Here is a 20810-nt window from a genome sequence, read left to right on the forward strand (position 1 = left end):
CAGCTCTCTCAGACATTGATAGCATCAACGTTGGATGAAGGAAACATCATGTCTACGCCTGCAATTTCCTCACAAACCTGCATTTTTTCATTGACACCCTACTCACAACCATCTACACACAGCAGCCAGATCTCTGTCCCTCAGATGTGGACAAATAAAAGGCCATTTCCTGCGACCAATGACAAAGCTAAGAGGTTGTTTTTATCCCTCAGTAAGCTCTTGGCTACCGAAATGCTGCCTTTCCACCTGGTGGACACACAGGATTTTAGAGACCTTATGTCTGTTGCTGTTCCCCAGTACCAGATGCCCAGTCGCCAGTACTTCTCTAAGAAAGGTGTGCCTGCGCTACGCCAGCATGTCGCACACAACATCACCGCTTCCTTGAGAAACTCTGTGTGTGAACGGGTGCATTTCACCACCGATACTTGGACCAGTAAGCATGGACAGGGACGTTACATGTCGCTGACTGGGCACTGGGTAACTTTGGTGATAGATGGTGAAGGGTCTGCTGCACAAGTCTTGCCATCCCCATGACTTGTGTGTAAATCCTCTGTCTGTCCAAGTTCCGCCACTGCTTCTGCCTCCTCCACCTTGTCTGAGTCCTCCATCTCCACCCCAAGCCTGCCTGGTCAGGCCACCAGCATTCTAACTGCGCAGAAGGTATCACGCACCCCTCATTACTATGGTGGCAGCAGAGCGCAATGACATCAGGCGGTCTTTAGCTTGAAATATCTTGGAAATAAGAGTCACACAGCGGCTGAGTTGTGGGCAGCTCTGGAGACTTAGTTTAATAAATGGTTGTCTCCACTCAACCTGCAGCCTGGTAAGGCCGTGTGTGACAATGCTGCAAACCTGGGTGCGGTCCTTCGCCTGGGCAAGGTGACACACGTGCCTTGTATGGCTCACGTGTTGAACCTTGTTGTCCAGCAATTTTTAAAACACTATCCTGGCCTAGATGGCCTTCTGAACAGGGCACGAAAACTGTCTGCTCACTTCCGCCGTTCAACCACCGCTGCTGAGCGACTTGCATCACTCCAGATGTCTTTTGGCCTGCCGGTTCATCGCCTGAAATGCGATGTGCCGACACGCTGGAATTCGACTCTCCACATGTTACAGCGACTGTGGCAGCACCGTCGAGCCCTGGTGCAATACGTCATGACGTATAGCCTGGGCCAATGAGATGCAGAGGTGGGGCAGATCACCCTGATGGAGTGGTCTCAGATCAAGGACCTATGCACCCTTCTGCACAGTTTCGACATGGCGACAAATATGTTTAGCGCTGACAATGCCATTATCAGCATGACAATTCCAGTCATTTACATGCTGGAGCACATGCTAAACACTATTCGGAGTCAGGGGGTGGGACAACAGGAAGGGGAGGAACTACAGGAGGATTCATATGTGCAAGACACAACAACATCACCAAGGTCCAGACGTTCATCATCACCAACTCGGCAGGCATGGGACCATGGGGGACAGGGATCAACAAGGGCGCATGGTAGTAGGCGAAATGTTGAGGAAGGTGCAGGAGAACATGAGGAAATGGAGGACAAACTGTCCATGGACATGGAAGACTCAGCGGATGATGGAGACCTTGGTCAAATTTCAGTTGAAAGAGGTTGGGGGGAGATGTCAGAGGAAGAAAGAACGGTTAGCACCTCTATGCCACAAACACAGCGTGGACTTGGTCCGCATGACTGCGCAAGATACATGAGCGCCTTGTTGCTGCACTACCTCCAACATGACCCTCGTATTGTCAAAATTAGAAGTGATGATGACTACTGGCTTGCCACACTATTAGATCCCCGGTACAAGTCCAAATTTTGTGACATAATTCCAGCCATAGAAAGGGACGCACGTATGCAGGAGTATCAGCAAAAGCTGTTACTCGATCTTAGCTCGGCTTTTCCACCAAACAACCCTAGTGCAGGGAGTGAATCTCCCAGTTGTAACTTGACAAACATGGGACGGTCTCGTCATCTTCAACAGTCTACCCGTACTAGCAGCACCGTATCTGGTGCTGGTAACAGCAATTTTATTGAATCTTTTCATAATTTTTTTAGACCCTCCTTTGCAAGGCCACCAGAGACAACAAGTATGACACGTAGTAAACGGCTGGAGAGGATGATACAGGAGTATCTCCAAATGAACATCGATGCCATGACTTTGCAAATGGAGCCTTGCTCATTTTGGGCTTCAAATCTTGAAAAATTGCCAGAGCTCTCCACTTACGCCTTGGAGATTGTGTCTTGTCCAGCTGCCAGCGTTGTCTCTGAATGTGTCTTCAGTGCTGCTGGGTGTGTGCTGACAGATAAGCGCACACGTCTGTCCAGTGACAATATGGACAGACTAACGTTCAACAAAATGAACAAGTCATGGATCCACAAGGAATTTACTACCCCTGTGTCATCCTGGGGAGAGTAAATGCTTGTGGATTTGGAATGTTCTTGATGCAAATCTAGCTGTGAAGTGTACAACTGGGGCACAAGTGCTGCCACTGAAGGGGTGGGTGTGTGTGGGGCCCAATTTTTGGAAAAAAGGGAGACTCCGCTTGGAGTAACCCTTGCTTGCTGTGTTTTTTAAAAGGAGCCAAGATGAACAAGTCATGGTACAGCAAAGACTTTGCTACCTACCCCGGGGTCATCCTGGGGACGGTTAAGGATGGCGTACTTTTGAATGTGCTTGATGCAAATCTAACTGTAAAGTGTACAACTCGGGCACAAGTGCTGCCACTGAAGGGGTGGGTGTGTGGCCCAATTTTTGGAAAAAAGGGAGACTCCGCTTGGAGTAACCCTTGCTTACATTGTTTTTAAAAATGATCCAACATGAACAGAGCTGGGATCAGGAAAGACTTAGCAACCTAATCCGGTGTCATCCTGGGGACGGTTAAGTATGGCGTATTTTTGAATGTGCTTGATGCAAATCTAGCTGTGAAGTGTACAACTGGGGCACAAGTGCTGCCACTGAAGGGGTGGGGGTGTGTGTGGCCCAATTTTTGGAAAAAAGGGAGACTCCGATTGAAGTAACCTTGCGGTGTTTTACATGATTTTAGAAGGGCATGCCATGCCTATATCTGTGTCTCATCCTCTTTTCCTTGTAACGCTGTTTGTTCTTGTCACTTTCCCATGTGTTTGTGTTGTGTTGTGAGTTGTTTGTCACCTTTTGGACACCTTTGAGGGTGTGTTCTAGGTGTTTTTATGTGTTTGTGATTGCCTCCCATTGTTTCCTATGCGGTTCGAGTGGTTCGCCGAACCGGTTCCTTGAACCGAACTCAAACGAGACCTCCGTTCGGCGAACCGAACTTGAGCCGAACCATGGTCGGTTTGCTCATCTCGATTCGTGACGCCACCTGTGGTATGTGGTAATTTTACATTACAACCCGCAGCTCCTCCCCCCGACACATTACAACCCGCGGCTCCGCCCCCAGCCACATTATACCCGCTTCTCCGCCCCCCAGCACATTATACCCGCGGCTCCGCCCCCGACATATTATACACGTGGCTCCGCCCTCCAGCACATTATACCCGCAGCTCCGCCCCCTGGCACATTATACCCGCAGCTCTGCCCCTCGGCACATTATACCTGTGGCTCCGCCCCTGGCACATTACAACCCGCAGCTCCTCCCCCGACACATTACAACCCGCGGCTCCGCCCCCCGGCACATTACACCCGTGGCTCCCCCTTAGGTAAATTTTACCCGCGGCTCCGCCTCCCAACACATTATACCCGCGGCTCCGCCCTCCATTTCATTATACCCGCAGCTCCGCCCCCTGGCACATTATACCCGCAGCTCTGCCCCCCGGCACATTATACCTGTGGCTCCGCCCCCCGGCACATTATACCTGCAGCTCCGCCCCTCGGCACATTACACCCGTGGCTCCTCCCCAGCAAATTATACCCGCGGCTCCAACCCCCATCACATTATATCCGCAGCTCTACCCCCCAGCACATTATACCCGCGGCTCTGCCCCCTGGCAGATTATACCCGCAGCTCCGCCCCCCCGGCACATTATACCCAGGGCTCCGCTTCATACTCCCGCACAGCACAGTCCGATAGACACAGAGCAGAGTCCCTTGGAGCAGCAGCTTCTGATCATGTGACTGATCACATGACTGTGACATCACAGAGGTCCTGTGAGCACATGGTTGCGTCTAGATTGGAGTGGATTTTTGATGATCTCCCTGCAGCCTCCATTCTACACAGTTCAGTGCTGGAGTGAGGACCACAAAAAACTCCAATCTAGACAACTCATCATACATAGACATATATCTAATATATAAAGCTGAATGTGTGTATGTTTGTATGTATGTGTGTATGTCCGGGATTGGCATCTGCACCGTCGCAGCTACAGCCACAAAATTTTGCACACTCACACGTCTGGTCCCCGAGAGCGTCATAGGCTATGTTGTGAGGGGAAATTTTAACCCCGCGCGTTCCAATTTGCCAATCAATTTTGCCCCTATCTACATAATGGGGAAAAAGATAAACGAAAAGTGTATCCGCACCGTCGCATTTACATTCACAAAATTTTGCACAGACACCTCATGTGACCCAGGGAATGTCGTAGACTATGTTTTGACAGGAAAATTCAACCCTGCGCTTTACAGTTACTCTCCAAAAAACATGCCTCCATTAAAGTAAATGGAGCCTGGAACTACAGGTTATTAGTAGGAGCTGTGATTGGTTGCTATAGAAACAAAAGACATTCATAGTATAAGAAGCTTATATGTGAGGTAATAAGATGTCGGTGGGGAGACAGAGAGAGACAAACAGAGAGACAGACAGAGAGACAGACAGGGAAAGAGACAGAGAGATAGAGACAGACAGGGAAAGAGACAGACAGAGAGAGACGGTGAAAGAGACAGACAGAGAGAGATGGTGAAAGAGACAAACAGAGACAGATGGGGAAAGAAACAGACAGAGACAGACCTGGAAAGAGACAGACCTGGAAAGAGACAGACCTGGAAAGAGACAGACCTGGAAAGAGACTGACCTGGAAAGAGACTAACCTGGAAAGAGACTGACCTGGAAAGAGACAGATGGGGAAAGAGACAGATGGGGAAAGAGACAGACATGAAGACAGGGACAGAGAAAGGCAGACAGGGAAGGAGGAGACAGCCAGAGAGACAGATAAAGATAGATGGGGAAAGACACAGACCTTGATAGAGACAGACAAGGAAAGAGACAGACAGAGACAGGCAGACAGGGAAAGAGACAGACAAGAAAAGACACACACAAAGAGACGGGGAGACAGACAGGGAAAGAGTCAGAAAGGGGAAAGAGACAGACCTAGAAAGAGACAGATGGAGAAAGAAACAGAGCTAGAGACAAAAAAGAGACAGACAGAGACAGGCAGACAGGGAAAGAGACAGATGGGGAAAAAGACAGACAAGGAAAGAGACAGACGGGGAAAGAGATAGACGGGTAAAGAGACAGACGAGGAAAGAGACAGATGGGGAAAGAGATGGACGGGGAAAGAGACAGACGGGGAAAGAGACAGATGGAAAAAGATACAGACCTGGAAAGAGACAGACGGAGCACATTACTTGGACAATTTAGTTGTCTGTATCTTAGTTGTCTATATATCTGTGTGGAATATCTGAGGTGTTGAAATATATGTTGTGAAATGCTTCTATTAGCTTAGTTTTTTCCTTTTAATAATTACATTTCTATCCATTAGTTTTGTGGTTTTTGTGTGCAGAATACACTTTTGTTAATACATTCTATTTTGTTAACAACAGTTATTGACCCGGGTGAAGCCGGGTAGTACAGTTAGTGTATATATATATTTATATATATATATATATATATATATATATATATATATATATATATATATATATTTATATATATATATATATATATATATATATGTATATATATATATATATATATATATATATATATATATATATATATATATACACATACATACATACATACATACATATGTGGAGCCCCGCATTACCTTCTGGTGCAGGTCGCCACGGGCTTGGCAAATCTTCTTTTCACAGGTAGGTTAACTTCAATATGGGATTCGTGACGCCACTCTTGGTATTTGCGGCCAGGGGGTGACTGCCACTGCAGATTAGGGGAACGCCTGGGGCTTATGTTAGATGCAGTCAGATGTTGTAGCCTCCTGAGAGTGAGGCTGGCCCCAGTGTAAGTGTGTAGTACCACAGGTCGCAGAAGAACTCACACACAAAACAGCAATGTCTTTCAGGGTTTTTACTCACTTTCAGGTGGCAGGAGTGAGTTAACCTGGGCGATGCTATGGTGGACCAGGTGGAACCAGATATCCCTTTGGCTGATATAGGGGTGACTGCTGACTTGCCTTCCTAGCCCTTCTTTTTTTGACGTGACCCCGACCTGAAGTCTTGCTGGGATCACCCAGGGAAGTTGCATACGCCGTTCTTCTTTTTCTGGCCCGTTTCCGGGCAGCGTGGACCAAGTAATTCTGGCTGCTTGCCGTCAGTCACTTATGGGCCCCTCGTTGCTGCTGTAGCTGCGGACTCTGTGTAGGTTTGGTGAGGCACATAAAGTGCCCTCACCAGCATGTTGGGCAGGCCAACTGAATGGGCCCCTGCTCTGGGGACTTGTACCCCATGTGGGAAGGGTCTACTGGCAGTTCCTGTACTCAGCCACCTCTGCACCAGGTGGTTTTTGGGCGGCACTGCTAAGTAGCCCTTTCTCCCCCGCCAGCAGCCAAGAACGGTGCAGGGTCGGTCTAGCTCCTCTGCACTCCACTTCCTTACTCTCTCAGCTCCACTAGCTGACTGACTCACCATTACCTCCCCTCTGTGCCTGCATCTGCACACTCCCCTGTTCCCAGTGACACCACCCACCACTAACTGGGAGGTGAGGGCCACACCCGCTCACTAAGTCTGCTCAGGGGTGCCCTCTAGCTGTGTGTGTGCTCTGGTTACTAGTGTTCCGTGTGTCCACACCCTAGTCAGCCTCTGGGATTACCTGTGTTGTACTGACCCAGCATGGGTGCAGTACTCAGTGGTGCCTGACCAGGTCAGGGGTGCCACACATATACACACAGACACACACACACATTCCGGCATGCACCGCGGCACTGTCAGTTGCACAGGCACTGTTCGAACGATGCTCCAGCTTACAGGTCCTCACTGCACACACGCACAGACGTGAGCACATATACACACATAGCAGACACACATTGTTACACCGAGCACATACACACACATACTGTATGTCTTCATTCACACACACACTCTCACACACTGCTGTATACTCACCTGTCCGGGGCCGCTTCTTCTACTGTCAGCGCTTTACTGCAGTTGATTTCTTTGTGGCGCCGTAAAGCATTCAAATGCAGTAAATCCATGACAACATCCTGCAACGGCTGCTCCGTACACCGGACACTATTACGGAGGGGTCTGTGTGACTGTGGACTGCAAGAAGCAGCTGGAGGCACCGCGGGAACGGAGGAGAGGTGAGAATAGCTTTTATTGTGTGTAAACAATGGTATAATGGGGGACAGAAGGGAACCAGCAGGAGCACATTATTAAACAATGGGCTCATTACACCAGGGCACATTACTAAACAATGAGCTCATTACTGCAGGGCACCTTACTATACAATGGGGACATTACGGCAGGGGCCATTACTATACAATGGGGACATTACAGCAGGGGACATCAGCCCCCCCACCAGATCTGTATGCCCCCACCAGATCTGTATGCCACCAGCACCCCCCCAGCAGATCTGTGTGCCCCCAGCCCCCCCACCAGATCTGTCTGCCCCCAGCCCCCCCACAAGATCTGTATGTCACCATAACTGTATGCCTCCAGCCCCCCTCACCAGATCTGAATGCCTCCAGACCCCCATCACAGATCTGAATGCCTCCAGCCCCTCGCCATATCTGAATGCCTCCAGCACCCCCCTCACCAGAGCTGTATGCCTCCAGACCCCCCATCACCAGATCTGTATGCCTCCAGCTCCCCCTCACCAGATCTGTATGCACCTAGCCCCCCTCGCCAGAACTGTATGCCAACAGCCCCCCTCACCATATCTGTATACCTACAGCCCCCACCAAATCTGTATGCCCCCACAGGAGTAGCAGCCGCGCCTCACAGCGGTACTGATTATCACAGATGTGCGATGTCACGGCAGAGTATGGAAGCATGGCCGGGTATGTCTGCGATTGCCTGTCGCAGCAACATTGCTGAAGGCATAGTGATGTTAGGGAAGCACAAACATACTCGGTCACGCCTCCTTACTGCTCCGTGTGTGATGTCACGGGGGAGAGAGAGCTATGTGTGTGTTAGAGCTCAGTGTATAGCATAGCTGTGTGTGTTAGAGCTGAGTGCATAGCAGAGCTGTGTGTGTGTTAAAGCCGAGTGTGTAGCAGAGCTGTGTGTGTTAGAGCTGAGTGTATAGCAGAGCTGTGTGTGTGTGTTAGAGCTGAGTGTACAGCAGAGTTGTGTGTGTTAGCTGAGGGTATAGCAAAGCTGTGTGTGATAGAGCTGAATGTATAGCAGAGCTGTGGTGTTAGAGCTGAGTGTATAGCAGATCTGTGTGTGTGAGTATTAGAGCTGAGTGTATAGCAGAGCTGTGTGTGTTAGAGCTGACTATATAGCAGAGCTGTGTCTATGTGTGTCTTAGAGCTGAGTGTATAGCAAAGCTGTATGTGTGTGTTAGAGAGAAAGAAAAAAAATATATATATACACACACACACACACACACACACATTATTTTTATTTACAATAAAAATACACACAGCCTTTAACACATTTAATTAGCCCCCCAAAGAAATCCGTGAATAATCAGCTTACAAGAGACCACATAGTGTAAACTCACACACAGCCCACAGGGGAGACACCACATAGTGAACATAGCTCAAGAAACACGACACCAGATACCAATATACAGCACACAAGGAAGAGACAGTGCACAGGGGTGAAAGAGGTCAAATGATGCAACACACACAATACACAAATGTGGAGGGATGACATACAACAGATATGTTGGAAAGCGGAAACAGTGTGGTGACATGTTCACTGCTCCTGTCACACCTCTAAGCATAGACAGAAGTTCATTTCACCGCACTGCCGATGCGATAGCATCGGGCCTAATTCTAGTATGGAAATAAGGGACAGTATAAAAATTGGTAATAGTATTGTATAATAAGTGTAAATACCTGATAGGGTGTTTGGTGAACATCCTCTCTGGTTATCTCCTTATATTCACCAAACACCCTATTAGGTATTTACACTTACTATACAATACTATTACCAATTATTATACTGTCCCTTGTTTCCATATGGTTATTTCTTGTGAGTACATCATTTCCATTCATACTCTTTCAATATCCTATACCATTTTTACCAGGTGATACTCCAATCTATATATCTATATCCTATGTAGTTGCTGAAAACAGCACACATATTATATCCTACAGACAGCATTCATATCATCAGGTATTTTTCTATCACCACCATTAACACTTGTATTCCTGTGGTTTATCTATTATTACTAATTTCAATCTACTCATATTTTTAGGACATTTTCCTAAATATCGCTAATCTATCAGGCCTCCAAAAGCAAATACATAGGCACTCAAAAGACCAGTACTGGTAGGTTTCCCCTTCTCCCCTCCCCCCCTTTTAGGAATCCCCCACACTGTGGAGCTTACTGTCAACACAGACTAATCTACTTATTTTGATTTACAGGTTCCTACATAAAGGTGAAATACCAAAAGTTGTTCTCTCCTCCTCTTGTCATTTTCACAAATTCTACATTTTCATCCTCATTGTGTTCATAACCACCAGGTAATTAGTATTCAACCCAGATCCTCCTTATTCCTATTATCAGTTTACCTGCATTCATTTCTGCCATTTTGTATTCCTAACAGGTTCCAAGTCTCCCCTTCTGTCCCTAAGTTCCTCACCAGGACCCTCTCAACAATACCTCCACATAGAGGTTTTTTGTTTTGTTTTTATTTATAATTTTAAAACTTGTGTTTTATCTTAAATTATTATACAATAAATCAGTTTACAGTTTACCAATTCCCTACTGTGTCTCCATATTTGTATACCTAAATTTAGGTCTACCCATTCACTCCCGTTTCCCACTCATCCAGTTAGCACGGTAGTTTTTCAATTAAATTGTATAATCTGTTTTTCCAGTTACACTTGTGAAAATGTAAAATTTGGGGCTAAAGTAACACTTTTGTGGAAAAAAAGGAAAATTTTATTTTTTTTCCTTTCACATTGCTATAATTCCCATGAAGCACCTAAAGGGTTAATAAACTTCTTGGATGTTGTTTTGATCACTTTGAGGGGTGCAGTTCTTAGAATGGTGTCACTCTTGGATATTTTCTGTCACCTTGGCCCCTCAAAGTCTCTTCTAATGTAGTGTGGTCTGTAAAACAATTGGTTTTGTAAATTTTGTTGGAAAAATAAAAAATGCTGATGAACTTTTAACCAAACTTCCTAAAAAAAAAAATGATGTTGTAAAATAGTCGTGTGGGAAATGTTATTTATTAACTATTTTGTGTGACATATGTCTCTGGTTTAAGAACATAAAAATTAAAAGTTTGAAAATGTTCAAACATTTTGCCAAAATTCTGATATTTTCACAAATAAACATATAAACTTTAAACATGTGTTTGCCACTATCATGAAGTACAACGTGTCATGAAAAAATGTTCTCAGAATCATTGGGATTCGTTGAAGCGTTTCAGAGTTATTACTACACAAAGTGACACTGGTCAGAAATGTGAAATTTAGTTGTCAGGAAGGTAAAAACAGGCTTTACTGGTAAGGGTATAAGATAACGAGCTATTTACCCTAACTTGATCGCTATGAACCAGACTTTTTCTGTTGGGTTCCACAGCTGTTCGTCCTTTAGCCAGACTGCTCTGTGTCCAGATTGCTCTCTGTATCTGACCACTACTGATTGAGAAAAATAACCCTTCCTTGGCCATCTCAATGCTACCAAGTGACAGTGATATGTGGCGCCCCCGTGTCAGCAGCCGGGCTGCTCGGATCGGATCTGCGATGGCTCGAGGGGCGTCCAGACCCGGGGGTTGTGTGGCCACTCAAATGAAGGGGGTATTTACAGGGGATTGTATTTAGAGTTTGTGATGCCACCCGTGGTATGTGGTAATGTGGAGTACCACCGCTGCAGTTGGGAGTACCCAGGGGCGATGGAGTGGGGCAGCCAGGTGTTAGAACCCTCCATGGGTAGGGGGGATGCCCCGGAACTCGGTGATGGTGTTTGGGGAGTGCCGTGGGAGTGAAGGAGTCACTTGCGTACTCAGTCCATAAAGCTGACACTGATAACGGGATAAACCAAAGTTCTGGATACCGCTGCCGCTGAGGGGAGCTAGTTTGGGTCCCATCCCCAACGGTGCTGCCTGGTGATCCGTGACCTTACTCTTGGCACTAAGTTCACTTCTCTGCTGGTCCCGGTAGTATGAAACTTGTCGGGTCCCGCTCCTCAGTGTGGCTAACTGTGGGAGCTTGCTCTCAGGGTTCACACTTGGGATTTCCTGGACCGTTTTAGTGGAAAGTCATATCCCCCTTGTTGCGCTAGTACCCCGATTTTAGAGTGGGTGGAGAACGGATCTTGAAGGCTCCGTTCTCTTTTGGTAAATTGTCAGGTTTCCTGAAGCTACTCCCTAACCTAGGGTCCACATACCCTGTCGTGCCCTGGTCCCAGCCCGGTGATGGTACAAGGCGGCTGGCTGTCCTTCTTGACAGTTCCGTGCCCCTTGTCATGATCCCCTGCGACCGGCGATCCAGCTCCTACTAGGCCCAGACCACCGTCTGCTACCTAGTTGCTTCCAAGGAAACCGGCTCCTGACCTCCTGACCTCCTCTCTTCTTCACTTCCTACACTTCACTGACTTACTCCTGACACTTCTGACCTCCCCTTAACAAACCCCCCAAGTGGGCGACCCTATTCCACTCAGGCCATCCACTGGTGTGTCTGGTGGGTGTGGTGCAGAGTATATCTAAGATTTTTTGTTAGCTGTTGTAGGCAACACCATATAGTTGGGGACCCATAACCAAGAAGAAGGTGGATATTGCATGGGAGGGCAGATTGTACAATACCCTGTGACGACCTGATAGTCCAGGGGTGTCACAGATACACTGACAGTTCTTAAACCTTTCCTATATCTGACCATGTTGTGTCACAAGTAACTTAGCACATAATGATTAAGGACACTTTGCTACTAGAGATCAGTGATTCCGTCAAAGTTCGGTTCACCAGCAGCAAATGAGCCTAGCTCCCCAGGCTCGAGCTTGACCCGAACCCCGGATTAAGTCACTGATTGGCAGTTTGAGTCTCCGCCCACATACAGCCAGCCATAAGCGGATCACTTTTCGGGGGGAGGGTGGTGGTCTTTTTCAAACTTTTTTTTTTTATTGTTGCACACTACATGTAATTGTGCTGATGTTACCCCAAGAGTGCACTGTTCCAACACTGCAAGCTGCTCACACAGGGCTGAGCACCAAGCATACCTGAGTACAGCATTGCTCGTGCGAGTTTTGTCTACACATAAAGCATCCAATCCCCGAAACCAAAACTGGCTTTTTAAATGTGGTGTTCGGTTCTACTTGCTACCCTTCCTATAAATGAATAGCGCCTCAGTCTTCCTAGCCTTTACCAGTGGAATTACTTCATCAAGGCATATCTCCTAAAAATTAGCCATTCAGAACCATCACTTATGCAACTTACCTACAATTTGTCATACATCTGTTTCAACACCCATACACCACTATGACAGTAATATACATCAGCAAAGCAGAGCGGTATTACAGAGCCTACTAAAATGTATGAAGAAAACACTATGTAGGAATAGTGTACAATGCTGGTGGTCCACAACATGGGAAAAACAGCATAAAGTTACACAGAACATATAATTTACATACATATGGTATCTGCAAGGTAATAAGTAACTTACAATGGCTACCAAGTGGCATTTTCCCTGTTAAAAGATCAGTGGTGGTAATTCATAAAAGCACATCATGAATATATCACTCATTGACAGTCCAAGACATAAGTATTTATTATTTTAGTAACAAGGGTGACAGTTTTGCAACTCTTTTACATGACTCCTTGTGATACCAATTTATCTCTTCAATACTTACAATTGAACTATGGATGTTTTACAACTAATATTTGTTTTAAATAAATGTACCATGTTTTACATTGGTTTATTAAATGATGACAGAACAGTAATGTACGAAAAGGAATAATCTAATGGGTTAACAATAATTTAACGTGGTAATACTGTTGAACATGTCACAAAAAAATGATTACCAGTATTATTTGAGGTTTAAGTTCAGTAAATGTGATAAAAGCTTGATGGATGGATAGATAAAGGAAGGAAGGAAATAAAGAAGGAAGGAGGGATGGAGGTGAGGAAGGAAGCAAGGATGGAGGGAAGGAAGGTAGTAAAAAAGGAATGAGGGATGGAAGTGAGGAAGGAAGGAGGGAAGGAAGGAAATAAATAAAGAAGGAAGGAGGGATGGAAGTGAGGAAGGAAGAAAGGATCGAAGGAAGGATCAAAGGATGGAAGGAAGGAAGTGAGGAAGGAAGGAGGGAAGGAAGGAAATAATAAAGAAGGAAGGAGGGATGGAAATGAGGAAGGGAGGTGGAAGGAAGGAAGGAAAGAAAGAAGCAAGGAGGGATGGAAATGAGAAAGGAAGGAAGGAAGGATTGAATGAAGTAAGGATCAAAGGCTGGAAGGAAGGAGGGATGGAAGTGAGGAATGAAAGATCGAAGGAAGGAAGGATCAAAGGATGGAAGCAAGGAAGGAAGGATGGAGGGATGGAAGTGAGAAAGGATGGAAGGAAAGAAGGAAGGTTAGAAAAGAATGAATAATGCCAAACAAAACTCCAAAACTCAGTTAATATAAACAATGTAAATAGTTAAATATTTGAAGTCACAGATAGATAGTCAGATTAGAATAGAACAGAACAAACTATTTCCACGAGTGTTTCTGGGTCTGTCATACATGTAGAATCTTTCCTCTTCCCATTCTCTCCTGTGTGCTGATGGAGTATGGCGGGGCTCTCTCACCCATCATTAATGTAATGTATTAGGTCATTTAAGCACCTGGTGCCTGGAAGCAGCAAGATGTTCTCTAATCTGTGCCAGTTGTGAAAAAACAATCTGCTGCCATCGCAAGAGTTAATGTTGCTCCAGAAAAATGAACTTTCTGCTGGCAGTTAGACTGCTCGGAAGCAAGTGTAGCTAATGACACAGCATCGTGTTCATGGCACTGGGAAGTCATGGATTTCCCTTATGAGAAGATGATGAGATCCAACATTTCTGCTAAGAACTGATTTGTGCAGGAATATGCTGGATTCCAGCCCCTCAGTACCTGCTTACCTGCTTACCTGCTTACCGAGGGGGGGAGCAGACTTGCTGGCTGTGATGCCTGCTGGAGGAGAAGGTTTTATTATTCCCCTTTGGACATAGGTGTGCTCCATCCACTGTGCCTTGAGCTCTGGGCTCTTAGATCGCTAGAAGCAGAAAACAATCCATTGAGCATATAGTAAGTGAGGCAGGAGGCTGCGCTGCTTCCAGCAGAGTATAATTACAAGAAAAGTGCAGGATCTGCTCTCCAGCACTGATCTATGGGATCTGCTCTCCAGCACTGATCTATGGGATCTGCTCTCCAGCACTGATCTATGGGATCTGCTCTCCAGCACTGATCTATGGGATCTGCCTTGTTCCTCCATCTGGAGAAGTGCAAACCTGCGAAGTAGCCAGCCATACTACTGTACTTTGAAGAAGGAGACTCTCACATGGTGGATCTTTCTGTGCAGAGCTATTTCTGTTACCCTGTCTTATCTGATCGCACCCACAGCAGTCATGTCTGCTAAGCTGCTAGTGCTCTTTCTCTTATTGTCAGTTTTCCAAGCCTGGTAAGTCATAATGGAATTGTGTAATGATGTTGTGTTGTGATCCTATTGCACTGCCATAGAGAATGCTTGTATGTTCTCCTTCTCCTGCTGTTATTACACTCCAGTCATCCCTCATTCAGAGCATCCTGATGAAAGTGATTGATTGTGCTCATATTAGTGAGGAAATTGAGCTGAGACGACTGATAATGGAGCTGTACTGATGCTGTATCTCTCCAAAAGGAAATTTATCCTATTTTATTGCTTTATAAAATCCATGCACTTCCAGCAGACTGTCAGCAAAAGTATATATAGAGGGATAGACAGACTGACCACCATATAAAAGTGTAGATAGAGTGATAGACAGACTGACCACCATATAGAAGTGTAGCTAGAGGGATAGACAGACTGACCACCATATAAAAGTGTAGATAGAGGGATAGACAGACTGACCACCATATAAAAGTGTAGATAGAGGGATAGACAGACTGATCACTATGTAAAAGTGTAGGTAGCAGGATAGACAGACTGACCACCATATAAAAGTGTAGATAGAGAGATAGACAGACTGACCACCATATAAAAGTGTAGATAGAGGGATAGACAGACTGATCACTATGTAAAAGTGTAAGTAGCAGGATAGACAGACTGACCACCATATAAAAGTGTAGATAGAGAGATAGAATGACCACCATATAAAAGTGTAACTAGAAGGATGGACAAACTGACCCCTATCTAAAAGTGTAGATAGAGGGATAGACAGAATGACCACCATATAAAAGTGTAGATAGAGGGATAGACAGACTGATCACTATTTAAAAGTGTAGGTAGCAGGATAGACAGACTGACCACCATATAAAAGTGTAGATAGAGAGATAGACAGACTGATCACCATATAAAAGTGTAGATAGAAGGATAGACAGACTGACCCCCCATATAAAAGTGTAGATAGAGGGATAGACAGACTGATCACCATATAAAAGTGTAACTAGAAGGATAGACAAACTGACCCCTATCTAAAAGTGTAGATAGAGGGATAGACAGAATGACCACCATATAAAAGTGTAGATAGAGGGATAGACAGACTGATCACTATGTAAAAGTGTAGGTAGCAGGATAGACAGACTGACCACCATATAAAAGTGTAGATAGAGAGATAGACAGACTGATCACCATATAAAAGTGTAGATAGAAGGATAGACAGACTGACCACCATATAAAAGTGTAGATAGAGGGATAGACAGACTGACCACTATATAAAAGTGTAACTAGAAGGATAGACAAACTGACCCCTATCTAAATGTGTAGATAGAGGGATAGACAGAATGACCACTATATAAAAGTGTAGATGGAGGGATAGACAGACTGACCACTATATAAAAGTGTAGGTAGCAGGATAGACAGACTGACCACCATATAAAAGTGTAGATAGAGGGATAGACAGACTGACCACCATATACAAGTGTAGATAGAGGGATAGACAGACTGACCCCCATATAAAAGTGTAGGTAGCAGGATAAACAGACTGACCACTATATAAAAGTGTAGATAGAGGGATAGACAGACTGACCCCCATATAAAAGTGTAGGTAGCAGGATAAACAGACTGACCACTATATAAAAGTGTAGATAGAGGGATAGACAGACAGGCCACCATTTGGACAGCACATGTTGATTCTTCCAATACAAAGTCTTGTGCCCCTTCCTTGCCCCCCATGATAAACTTCACATTGACTTCCCTGTGCCAACCAAGTATTGGAGGCTCCTTCACCTATCATTACAATAAATCTAAACACCAGATAACATCAAAATGATTTTTGCGAGAAACATCTTCAGGCACTTGAGGGGTTAAGGCTGTTCCAGAAGAATGAACTTTCTGCTTGCAGTTTCTAATGCTCAGAAGCAACAGTAGCTAATGAAGCAGGCTAGTGCTGGCACTGAGATGTGGTGAATTTCCCTTCTGAGGAGATGATGAAATTCAGGCTTTACATCACCACTGCTGATTTATGGACATCTTATTACAGTCTTGGTTGCTGTACAAGTCGGTAGCTTTTTTCACACTGAGCTGCTGGACTCCTGACAATTCTCCAATGCTGCTCTTCTAACTAAATGTTTCCTAGACTGTCAGCTATTGGAATATGTATATTTCCATCTCACCATTGTCAGTCTCTATGATTTATGTCTGTCAACTCCTGTTCACATGGTATCCAGTCATGGCTCTTATTCTATCACTCCGCCTCATTTCTTAAGGATCGTTTCCTAACTGCAAGGACAGCAAGTGCTGTATGACTGGTAAATGGACTGAGTCCAACATGCAGATTGCACTTAGTGATCCTCTTTTCTCCTGCTGTTGGGATGCTCTTTTTAGAGAGTCAGCCTTGCTGCATAAGAGCACAAGTTGCCATTAGATTCCTGGACTGCAGGACTATGGTGCTGCTGGACTCCTACCCTGTACCTGCTCACAGAGGGAGTCAGACCTCATCACTCTGATGCTTGGTGAAAGTGAAGGCTTTATTCTTCTTCTATGGAAATTAGTGTGCTCCATGCACTGTGCCTGTGCACCTCATTGCTTTTGGATCACCAATTGCAATAGAAAATCCACTGTTCATCCACTAAGTGAAGCAGGAGAGGCTGCAATACTCCAAGCCCATACATACAATAAAAGTGCAGGAAATGCATCAAGCACTGATGGATTAAGGAACCTGTATTGTTCCTTCATCTGGAAACCTACAAAGTAGCCAGCTCTTCTATTGTACACCACAGAGGAAGACTTCATCCAGGATATTTTATGTGCATTACTATTCTTTTTACTCTCTTTTATCTGATTGCACCCACAGCAGTCATGTCTGCTAAGATCTTAGTGATTTTTCTCTTATTGTCAGTTTTTCAAGCCTGGTAAGTCTTTGTGTAATGATGTTGTGTTGTGTTGTGATCCTATTGCACTGCCATAGAGAATGCTTGTATGTTCTCCTTCTCCTGCTGTTATTACAGTCTAATCATTCCTCATCCAGAGCATCCTGATGAAAGTGATTAATTGTGCTCATAATAGTGAGGAAATGAAGAGTCTGAAAATAGCTGCCCTGATGGTTTATGCCCCAAAAGCAAAGTTTATTGCTTTATAAAATATATGCATGTCCAGAAGACTGTCAGGACTGGAGAAGAGCTATTCATCCAGGAATCAGTGCAATTTCTCTGCATTTTATTAACACATTCCCTGACACTCCTACCTGTTGGATTCCTACCTTTTCCCATAGTGTACTTTCTTACATTGCATTGAATGTTTGCAATGTTTGTGTTGTTTGGTCCTTCAGTATAACATATAATAAGGCTCCTTTATGACTACTTAAGGATCAGGGACACAGTAGTTACAGTGTATTATGCAGAATACCCTTGTAAGTGTATTGTGAAGCATCGCCTAAGCCTATTTATTCTTTGAGTACATGGACTTGCTACATTTTTATAGGTATTATGATTTTAAAGTATTGAATAAGTACTAGTTGTGTGAAAAATCTGTCCCACTGGGCTTAGTAGAAAAAGGATTGGAGCAAAAGAAATTAATTGTATCGTAGGGGTTCCAGAGTTATCCTCTTTTCATTGGAAAAATGGCACTAAATCAGCATGTTACTAAATCTTTATGTCGTATTTCCCCTTGAAAACTTTGAGACAATGTGACTGCCTGTCAGCAAAGTCCAGCGTCTCTGGCTAGCTGGCTCTTAGACGTTAAGACATTTTTCTTCTAAGGCCTATGACAAGGATATTAATTCTTTAACATACACTGGTCAAATTCCCTTTTCCAACCAAGCTCTATTACATGTAGTAATGCCTAGAAGCATTGTCATTATGATGGCTTATCCTTGGTCTTGTGTGATGTACAGCCAGGTAATTGAGCTACAGAATCCTCTAGGTAGCTATTTGTATTATTATTACTATTATTATTATTATTATTATTATTATTATAAAAATAAGTAAATAAATAATAAGTATTGATGGTTTGGCTTTTCCAAGTATAAATGGGCTTAAAATAAATATATATATATATATATATATATATATATATATATATATATATTTATATTTTATAATATATAAAGGTATAAATGGGCCTTATAAAGGCCAAAAGCTATGGCATACTCATAATAGAAGATATGTAGTTTCAGCTCTGTTATAAATGTAACCATTGTTATATGTGTCAGAACATATTTGTAATAAAATATAAACTGAATTGAGTTATTTTGTTTCTGTTCAATTTAAATATTATGCTAAGTCATATTATTAGGTCTTGATATATACATACATTATATCTATACTGGGGTATTTGACTTCTGATTTATGATTTTTTTTTTTACTAATTTAGCTTGTGCTTTATATAGTTACTGGGAAAATGCATGGCCTCGGAATAGTGAAACTATTCACAAAAAACAAACAATTTTAAATAGATTTTTGAAATTAGTTATTTAATTTAGAGTATTTATTCCAAAATCTCACATTGGAATGTATTGCTGCAGTTCCAGGAAAATAGAAGATGATGAATATGAAGACTTAACATTTAACCAAAAATGGGTGCTGGCGCCAAAAACGCAAGACACAGATGCCACACTGATTCTCAACAAGTTGCTGAAAGAATACGATAAGAAACTGAGACCTGATATTGGAGGTGAGTTTTGCTTCATTTTGCCCAAGCATATACAGTACATCTTGCCAAGAGAACAGTATGAGAAGACACTGTAAAAATGATCCTGGCTAATTATGTGTTCATCTATATATTTGCAATATGTTATTAGTTAAGCTTCATATGAGAAAATGAATAACAAGGGGGATAGTTAATTAATATAGGGGTACTGTTCTCCAACTCAATGGTCGTAGTTAGTCAGGCAACATTATATATATATATATATATATGTATGTATATATATATATATATATATATATATATATATATATATAATTTTAATAATGGAGTTATTTCATGGTATATCAAGGATTATAAAATAAGTGAGTGAGATGTACAAGATTACGTCTGATCATTAGCAAAGCTCTTCTTGCCTTTACTATAGGGTAATTGTATAGGGGTCGAAGAAGAACAGTTATTTACTCCACTGGGGGAAGCAGATATACATGTGTAAAGCCATTAAGAAAACAATTTCACCAATATTTATCTCTATTATTTCAATCATGCCTCATCATCATGATATTCATAGAAGAAAATTAGCACCTGTCATTTCTAAATATTGTACAATTTTAATTTGTTTTGACAGTTTGCAAAATTAGCATTTTACTCTGACACCTTAGGTAGTGAATACACAGGATTGGGCACATTTTTATAAGTCATGTTAGCATTCAATAATAGGATTTTGATCATTTATAAGAAGTAAATTTCACCGTTTCTAGACAGGCAGTTGAATTAGAGCTAAAGCTCACACTGAATACAGTTTCTGATTGTACTGACCCATAGCACTGCATGCGTTCTTAAATTAAAGGACACGAGGCTAATAGCTGCTAACCGAATTATATACTGGAAATATTTCATGATAACAAATGAAAGAAGACTTAGTTGTGAAGGAAGAAAATCATTATCTGCACGTGCCTGTCCCTTAATGTCAGATAATGTATGTGACACTACTTTGGACAGCTTTAGACACTAATATGTGCAAACTAGATTTTTGTGCTCCGATATGTCTATTGAAATAAAAGAACCATCATTTTGTGACTTGATCTTCGTATATGTTTAATTTGACTTGTTTCAATATATTTTTGCCCAGCTTCCTTTATAATGCAGTTTGTTATTATAATTTTTCCATTTTTAAACCTTTTGCATGTGTTATGTTATGGGACAAAATCAATGTTTTACGTCATTCAGCTAAAAACACAGAATAAAATAAACATAAGAATTGAGATTCCTCACCAGTTGATAAAAAGATATTTT

At 43.4% G+C, this 20810-nt stretch overlaps 1 protein-coding gene across 3 annotated transcripts in view; it reads left to right on the forward strand.

The window, feature by feature from the left end:
- Positions 1–14783: 14783 nt before the first annotated feature.
- GABRG3 (gamma-aminobutyric acid type A receptor subunit gamma3) overlaps positions 14784–20810 on the forward strand; it is a 1045631-nt gene continuing 1039604 nt past the window's right edge. For 2 of the 3 annotated variants that reach the window (XM_075336611.1, XM_075336613.1), the window contains exons 1-2: positions 16929–17782; positions 19393–19541. In XM_075336611.1, coding sequence (XP_075192726.1) covers positions 17676–17782; positions 19393–19541 — 256 coding nt within the window. In that variant the 5' untranslated portion in view covers positions 16929–17675. Of the gene's footprint in view, positions 14913–16928; positions 17783–19392; positions 19542–20810 lie in introns of those variants that run through there. The other variant, XM_075336612.1, reaches the window with a different exon arrangement.

Source organism: Anomaloglossus baeobatrachus, chromosome 2, assembly GCF_048569485.1.
Source record: "Anomaloglossus baeobatrachus isolate aAnoBae1 chromosome 2, aAnoBae1.hap1, whole genome shotgun sequence".
Classification (NCBI taxonomy): domain Eukaryota; kingdom Metazoa; phylum Chordata; class Amphibia; order Anura; family Aromobatidae; genus Anomaloglossus; species Anomaloglossus baeobatrachus.